The sequence below is a fragment of the Silene latifolia genome, unplaced genomic scaffold, assembly GCF_048544455.1.
Source record: "Silene latifolia isolate original U9 population unplaced genomic scaffold, ASM4854445v1 scaffold_854, whole genome shotgun sequence".
Lineage (NCBI taxonomy): Eukaryota > Viridiplantae > Streptophyta > Magnoliopsida > Caryophyllales > Caryophyllaceae > Silene > Silene latifolia.
The window spans coordinates 1-8,569 of record NW_027413767.1 but is presented as its reverse complement, the minus strand read 5'-3'; the positions used below and the strand labels follow the sequence as shown (position 1 = coordinate 8,569).

At 37.9% G+C, this 8,569-nt stretch overlaps 1 protein-coding gene across 1 annotated transcript; it reads left to right on the top strand.

Moving 5' to 3' along the window:
* Nucleotides 1–6,647: 6,647 nt before the first annotated feature.
* Nucleotides 6,648–8,340, top strand: LOC141640508 (uncharacterized). Its single transcript, XM_074449284.1, has 3 exons — nt 6,648–7,011; nt 7,132–7,208; nt 7,498–8,340. The coding sequence occupies exons 1-3, from the start codon at nt 6,648–6,650 to the stop codon at nt 8,338–8,340; spliced, it is 1,284 nt and encodes a 427-aa protein (XP_074305385.1).
* The last annotated feature ends 229 nt before the right edge of the window (nt 8,341–8,569 follow it).

The following is an 8,569-nucleotide window of genomic DNA, read 5'->3' as shown; positions in this document are numbered from 1 at the left end:
CACCTTTCATCCCCTATAAAACTTCACTCACTCATTTTTTTCCAACAAATGACACCACGCACAGTTTCCAAAAAATAAATAATAATTTGTATGCACCTCATACTTTTGATATCAATACTCAAGTATATCATCCGTTCTCCAACGAAGTTTCACTACGTTTTGTGCCTAGTCATGCCTCTATGGTACATTTCACAATGGCGTATACACATAAAATATTCACTACGTACTATAGTACTTCCGCTTCATTAACACCATCCCGTCTCGCGGATAACCTGGATTATCGCTTACTATAAACATCGAAAGCTATTCCCAAGAAACATCCTCTATAACAATTGACATACTCTCGTCATTCCACTCTCCATTTAAGGTTCACGGCAAAATCCTCGGCCTAATCCACTCAATGATATGCTCCCGGCTTCACACATCTCCTCCGACTACACAACATGAGACCCAAGATTCTTGTACGCCAAAGGGGTCCTCCAAGGTTCCTTCTTATTACTATCGAACTCATCCGTACACCAACATGACACACATTCTCAACACGCTACTCCTACTATCGCAACAAAAGTTATGAACCACGTGTAGCTTCTAGCTCAAAACAACACATATTCCGCTAACTACTTGACACTACAAGTCTATGAAAGACTCCTCCAAGTCAGACTCGTAAACACTACAACAACGTGTGCCTTATTAACAAAACATCTATGCAATATATTAACACAGCGACCATAGTTAAAACTTCCACTTCATCATCTATATACATATTCTACTCTTTTATCCACAACCATGAAATCACAGAGACACACAACAATGTTGAAAACATAATTGAAGTTTTATTTATTTATGAAGACCAATATTGGATAATTGAATTTTTCCAATGCTAAAATTAGAAAGCGAAAAATAAAAGTGGGATAAAACCCATATGAAAATGGGTCGATAAAAAATGCAATGGGAGAGTATCATATATTCCCTCATATTCATTCATATCTTTCTTTCTTTCCTTATTCATGCTAGTCGGATTATCTTCCCTCTTTCCTTTTTTAGAAAGTTTCGTGTGGTTCAAATTTAACTATATGTGGGTAGAGCGGGGTAGAGTATTTTGTGTAGTCAAAATCATTCTTTATTTATTGTGTAAAATGGAACATAAAAGAAATGAGTAAATATGAGGAAATATATACTTCCTCCATTCAACTCCACTCTCTGTGTCTGATTTACTTTGAAAAATGTTAAGAAAATAATAAAGTAGTAATAAAAGTACAATGGAAAATGGGATGGATGATTAATTTGTCCATAAAGTGGGTAATTATGTGGGCTTTCTAGTGGCGTTTTGTGTAAATAATTGTTTGTGAGGATAAAAGGGTCATTTCTTGCTTTTATGGAAAGTGGTAAAGTGGAGTTGAATGGATGAAAAAGGAAATATGATAGAGTGGAGTTGAATTGAGGAGGTAGTTAGCAATAATGTGGTTTTAAAATAGTGGAGGGACTAGTCACTAAATTCAACTTGTAGTGTTGCGCGTGGGACGCGTTATCTTTGAGGTCTACGTCGTTCTTGTTGACATACATAACTAACATTAGTACAAGTAGTAGATACACACACTCATCCTCGTCGAAGTCCTACTAAATTTCACTTACTCAAACTACTTGTAAGTTCCACCGATCATCCGGAGCCCCGACTCGACCCCGATCCGACCAAATCAATGTCTCAGAAGTTAGGGGAGTTAGATGGGAATATGCAGCAACCAGATACATCATTAGTCCGAATTCTGTGGGTTGATACCTCGGGGCAGTGCAGATGTCGTGTAAGTTTTCTTTCACAAGTTATCAACTACTCCGTTACTTATTATTGTTTAGTGTGTAATTCCATGTATTCTGTAAACTTTTATTAGCTCAATCTTTTACAAGCTTAAACCGTTTGTGACTTTATAAAAAGTGCGAAGATGATCAAAATTTCCACTCAGGTTTTTGTAAAATACTCCCTCTTATTTATAAACATATCCATAAGTTTTTAAATAAATTCAAAGATTTAGAAGTTCAACTACAAATATGTTCAAAATAAATAAATAAATTATTATGGTGCAATCCTAAATTACTAGCATATGTTATGAGAAATGTTTTACTCCGCTCATTTCATCATTTCTTCCCATTTATTTTTGAACCATAAATATACAAAAGAAAAATATTTAAAAAAAAAAAACGGATTATGTACCGTTGATTTTCAAATCTTTAATAAAAATTTTCTGTAAAAAAACACTTTGCACAATACTCCCTTTGTCAAAAACTTGGGGAGTATTGATTGTATTTCCAACAAAAATAACAACATATAAATATAATAAAATATCGTCAACGTATTTGAATGGAGGTACATAAATTTTTACTCTTTTAGTCTTAATTATTGTTTATCTTTGTTTTTGGAACATAGAATAAGGATAGTAGATGACAATTTTTTGCTATTGTTGTTATCACAAGTAGATTGATACCCTGTCGTGTCCAAACAAGATGTCGTACATGCTTTTGGGTTGTTTTTGAGGCCATCCTTTAACCGTATTTTTTTATTTTTATACTCACTTACATCCACACCATAGGTAACACTTACCTTATTTTGAGTTAATTTTTTATTTTGAGCTAATTTTTTTTACCAAAGACTAGCTCCTTCTCCAGCCATCTTATTTACACCCCATGCCACTATGTTTTTTCTTTGTTTATACACAAATTCTCATTATAGACGGACACTATCCCAGATACATGTGTATAGGATATCGTTTCATTTCCCCTCATAAATACCCATTTTCCATAAAGTGGGAAGATACATGGGGTCTTTACCTTGTCCCTACCCATTTTATTAAGTCTTTCTTGTCTGTCGCCCACCCGTCTATACCAAGACCTATTGTTGTTTATAAGTAGACCTTTTTAGTTGATATAATTACCCATACTTTTCCTACTTTTCATTAAAATTGTGTCCAAAAAATGCTATCTTTGGTGTAGATAATACGGATTATGTGACTTTCTTTTTTACAAAAAATAAAAGTTTATGAAAAAAATTTCATAACAAATTTATAATCAGAATTTTAGTCTTTCAAAGATTCATACTTTTGACTGTAATTATGATCAAACTGGTTGAAATTTGACTACCAAAAAAATGAATTTACCCCTTGGTTTAGATAGCAGTGAGTATTACATGATCAAATAATAAAAAAAAAAAACATTTTAAAATAAAAAGATAGACTAATAAGTGATACATTCAAAAATAAGTAAAATTTAATCAGTTAGGAGTCGTTTGGTTTACCATGGGAAGATAGAATTCCCGGGAAGATTAAATTCATATGAAGTTGAAAATCATGTGAATTGTAGAAATCTTGTTTGGTTGGATGTAGGAAATTGAATTCATGTGGGAACTCCCACTTACCTAGGGGGGGCTAGGTAAGTGACTTCCTACATTATGTAGGAATTGGAGTTCCTTAGGAAGTTCGACTTCCCATGAATTAGGCAACCAAACAAACCTTCATTTACCTACTTCCCATGATTTTCCAATTCCTATGAATTTGGAAGGCAACCAAACAACCCTTAGTCTTGCTATAGACGGATGAATAGTGGTATTGTATTAGAAATGTGGCATTTTATTTGGCTTGTACTAATCTATAATAGAGAGAATGTTTAACCTAGAGAGAGAAAGGAGAAAACGCAGTCATCTCTAGGTCGTGCAAAATTTTATTTTTCTGATTGATTTCTTGATTGCTTAACAATGGTTAGGAAATCAACAAGATCGTCTGTTGCTAAACATTCTAGTCCAAACAAAACTAGGAACACTAATACTTTTACACCGTTACAATTGGAAAAAGAGAAAGTTTTTGGCAAGCCGAATGTGGAGGAAGGGCAGAAGACTAAAAGCATTAATGAAATTGAGGGGATTGCTCCTTTCTCCACGGAGGAAATTCTTGTGGAGGACGTTGAAGAATCTGCATCTGAGAATGAATCTGAACCTGAGAAAGAGAACGTGATAGATAATGAAGGAGTACCTGAGAAAGAAAATGTAATAGATAAAGAGGGAGAATGGTTTCAGAGACATGGCAAAAAGATTATTCAAATGTTAGATGAGGAACCAGAGGATTTACTCCAATTGACAGAGGAAGATGTAGAAGAGGAGATTACTTACTGGAGGCAGGCAGTGTATGGGTTTGTTGTGGGGGGCAATCCTCCATGGCAGATACTCGAGAGTTTCCTGAAAAGGATATGGGGTAAGTATTCAATTGACAAAATATCATTCCTACCAAATGGAGTTTTCTTGGCACGTTTCCAAACAGTTGAAATGCGAAATGAGATCTAGGAAGTGGATACTTCCTTTTGACAAATAAGCGTTAATTATAAGGCCACAGCGACTGACATTGATCTAGAAAAAGAGGAAATTAAAAGTGTGCCAGCATGGATTAGACTTAAAGGTTTACCTTTGAAATTTTGGGGCCACAGTCTTCCAAAGCTCGCTAACCTGGTTGGCAAATATGTGAAAAGTGACGCTGCCACAGAGAGTAAAACCAGATTAGGGTTTGCTAGACTTATGGTTGAATTGAAAGTTGATCAAAAATTCCCATCACATATTACCTTTCGGATGAAAAAGCGAGAATAGAATACAAATACTGTGGAATACGAGTGGAAGCTCAGTACCAAACAAATGCAAACAAATAGGGCATGAACAAATTAACTGCAGGAAAGGCTTAAACAAAGAGGTTAAGAAAATCCAAAAGGTTTGGAGGCCAGTTCAAGTGAAGAAAACTCAGGCTCCAATTACGAAAATCACGGACAGACCCCAAAGACATCATTGGCAAAGCCTTGTCCGAATAATGGGACTATTTCCCCTGTAAGACTCCTTAAGCAGGGTTTTGATGTCAGCTCAACCACACAAGGATCTCCTACTTATAAAGAGGTCTTGAGTGGTCAGAGCTCTCCTAAGGAAGGTAGTGTGCATAATGGTAATGAGCCTCCTAATCTACCTCCATGATTAAGCTAGGCTTTTGGAATGTTAGGGGGTTGAATAGGGAGGAGAAGCAGAAGTTTGTGAATAATTTTCTTCATAAGAATAAAGTAGTTGTTTTTGGTCTCTTAGAAACAAAAATAAAAGCTAGCAATAAGAATAAGTCTATGTATAGGGTCTTCCAGGATTGGAGTCTTACATCTAATAATAATAAACACCCAGGGGAAGAATTATTGTGCTTTGGAATCCTCATCGGGGTGACATTCATATACTTGAGTATGATGCTCAGTATATTCACATGTCTGTCTTGGACAAGATAGGTAATAATCAGTTTCACTATACTATTGTTTATGCCTACAATGGGATCAGTGAAAGGGAGTCTTTGTGGAGTAATATGAGTCGTATAGCTAGGTCTATGAGTGGACCATGGGCTGTTGGGGGTGACTTCAATTGTGTTTTAAATGCAAATGAAAGACCGGGGTTCGGTGAGTAGTCTGAGTCCATCCTTTTCGGGATTGCTTGGATACCCGCCATTTAATTGATCAAGCTCGAAGGGTTACTATACCGGAATAATAAGCAAGAACACGAGACTAGAATTTATAGCAGATTAGACAGATTCTTGATCAATTGTGACTGGGCTGATATGTTCCCTCATTTGTGTGCCAACTTCTTACCTGAGGGTACTTATGACCACACACCTTGTATAGTTGCTGGGAGGCATCAAGATGGGCAGAGAAACCGTCCTTTCAAATACTTTAATATGTGGAGTGCTTCTCCTCTGTTCCACAGTTTTGTTGAGCAAGCATGGGAGCAAAGAATTAGAGGAACCAGAATGTTCAAATTGGTCACTAGGCTGAAGAGACTCAAGCCAAAGCTCAAGGAGCTAAACAGGTCACATTTCTCAAATATAGAGACAAAGAAATTGAACAAGCTATGGCTAGCCTTATTCATATTCAAAATCGATGCGGACAAGTCCGGGGATCGAACCTTATTCAGCTTGAACATGAGACAAGTAAGAAGGTCGACCAAACTCAAAGCAAGCTAACATGGAATACCTTAGATGAGAAAGCGAAAGCACATTGGGTCACCGAGGGTGATTTAAACGATTCGTATTTTCATGGGGTGATTAAAGCTAGGAGACATCGAGAATGCAATTCATGAAATCGGGGACTCCAAGGAGTCTTGCACACCTCAAGGCGGATATCCAACAAGCATTTCTTGAGTATTATCACTCATTACGGGATCTCGAGTGATGTTACCCCTGTGAATGTGCAAATAATGAGGAGGGGGAGGGTTTGTGATGACAGCCCGAAACAAAGGCTCCTTGCACCGGTCACCAAAGAAGAGATTAAAAATATTTTCCATCGATTCCCAATGATAAGGCACCGGGACCAGATGGTTATTCAAGTAAATTTTTAAGGATGCATGGGGCATAGTTGGACCAATCTATTCTTGAAACGATTCGGGATTTTTTAGAATCGCGGCTACTCGAAGCAAGTTAATGCCACCATGGTGACCCTAATTCCCAAGGTAGATAGGCCATCCACCGTTCTTCAATTTAGGCCTATTGCTTGTTGTAATGTAATTTATAAATGCATCTCTAAAGTTACTGTAGCAGATTGGCTCTTATTTTACCCGAGGTGATTGCACAAAATCGGGGGGTTTCATACAGGGGAGGAGTATTATGGAGAATATACTGATCTGTCAGGATATTATCAGGTTGTACTCTAGGGGAACTGTTTCCCCCAGATGTTTGTTCAAGCTATACCTTCAGAAGGCGTATGACACAGTGGAGTGGAGTTTCCTCAAGCAAATGCTTATTGCTCTTAAATTCCCACGAAAGTTTATTGGATGGGTAATGGAATGTGTCACTACAGTTACATATACTCTGAGTTTAAATGGAGATAGCTTTGGTTTCTTTGAAGGGAAGAGAGGGCTTAGACAGGGCGACCCCCTCTCTCCCCTGCTTTTCACGGTGTGCATGGAGTACTTAACCAGGCTTCTAGCTTTTACCACTGAGACAATGATTTTTCATTATCATCCTTTGTGTAAGCCTCTGAGACTCACCCATTTGATGTTTGCAGACGACCTCCTTTTATTTTGCAAAGGAGATGTGCAATCCATTATGGTAATCCTCAGAACATTCTCTACCTTTTCTATTGCTTCAGGTTTGAAGATGAGTAAGGGGAAGTCTAATGTATATTTTAATGGAGTCAATGAAGATATCAAACATGATATTCTCCAGGTCTCTGGGTGTGTGGAAGGGAAACTCCTTTTAAATACCTGGAGTCCCCATCAAAACTACTAGATTGATCATGCTCATGATTGTGCTCCCATAATTGAGAAGCTCATGAATAAAATCGGGGGACTAGGCACCAAGAAGTTGTCTTATCTTTGGTAGACTCGTTCTAATCAAGTCTGTTTTGAAAACCTATCATAATTACTCGCTCAAATGTTCATTCGCCAAGTGGAGTCATAGCACGTATAGAAACTATATGCGAATTTTCTCTGGGATGGGTCCATGAATACATAAGAACCCCTTTGGTGGGGTGTCCAAGGTCCAGAAACCCAAGTCTGAGGGGGGTCTGGGACTTAAAGACGATCTGGTTTGGAACAAGGCTGCGTTGGGTAAACTTTTGTGGTGGCTTTATGCAAAAGCTGATCATCTTTGGGTTAAGTGGGTCAGTCACACTTATCTTAAAGCACAGGACTGGACAATTTATGACCTGACTCAAGACACTAGCTGGTACTGGAGGAAAGTTTGTAAAGTGAGGGACCTTCTTATTGTCCCCTATTTACAGCAGCAATGGGATAACATCCCTGGTAAAACGTACACTATTGCCAAAGGTTACGAGTACCTTCGACATAAAAATGACCAGGTCTCTTGGTCATCTCTGGTATGGAATCAAATGACTATCCCCAAACACAGTATGCTAGCATGGATTTATTTCCATAAAGGTTTGAACACTCATGTTAAACTGAAAAGTTTTGGATTAGACATTGATACTACCTGTCTTATATGTGGAGATGGGGACGATTCCTTGGATCATCTTTTTTTCTCCTGTGAATATAGTCAAAGAATCATTAACAGAGTTGAGCAATGGATGGGTTTCAGCTTACCTCGAGACGATATGACGGATTGGCGGAACAACATCAATGGATCTCGGGTTAGGAAGGACGCTATCAATGGAATCATCAATGCTATGATGTATTCCATATGGTACCAGAGGAATCGCAGCAAGCATGAGGCTATGGTTGTCAGACCGGAAACTATGGCGGCTGGTATCATCAAAGAGATGAAGATTTGGTTAACTAAGGTTGTGACAGGGAGGAAGGAGTTGCAGGATCAGTGGATCCATGTTTTGTGTGGAGGTTGAAGATGGCGCCGCTGGCTTCCTTTTTCTCTCTCTCCTGGGTTTTGTTGTTAAAAGGAAATAGGGTAAGAGTTTGGCTTGTCGGTGGTCATAAGTGATACTTGGGCCAGTTTAATTTTCTTACTCGTTTTGTCGCGTGTTTTTGTTTAGGCCCAATTCGTTGGGTCGTCTTAACACGATGTATGGTCACGTTCTCCTTTTGATTTAATGAAAAGCTTACATTTTATCAAAA

Bases quoted from the DNA above. Each gene is read 5' to 3' on its own strand.
- LOC141640508 (XM_074449284.1), top strand. From the start codon at position 6,648: ATGGAGAATATACTGATCTGTCAGGATATTATCAGGTTGTACTCTAGG. The intron at 7,012-7,131 runs GTAAGCCTCTGA...CTATTGCTTCAG, and splicing joins TTTTCATTATCATCCTTTGT to GTTTGAAGATGAGTAAGGGG. The intron at 7,209-7,497 runs GTCTCTGGGTGT...TGAATACATAAG, and splicing joins TCAAACATGATATTCTCCAG to AACCCCTTTGGTGGGGTGTC.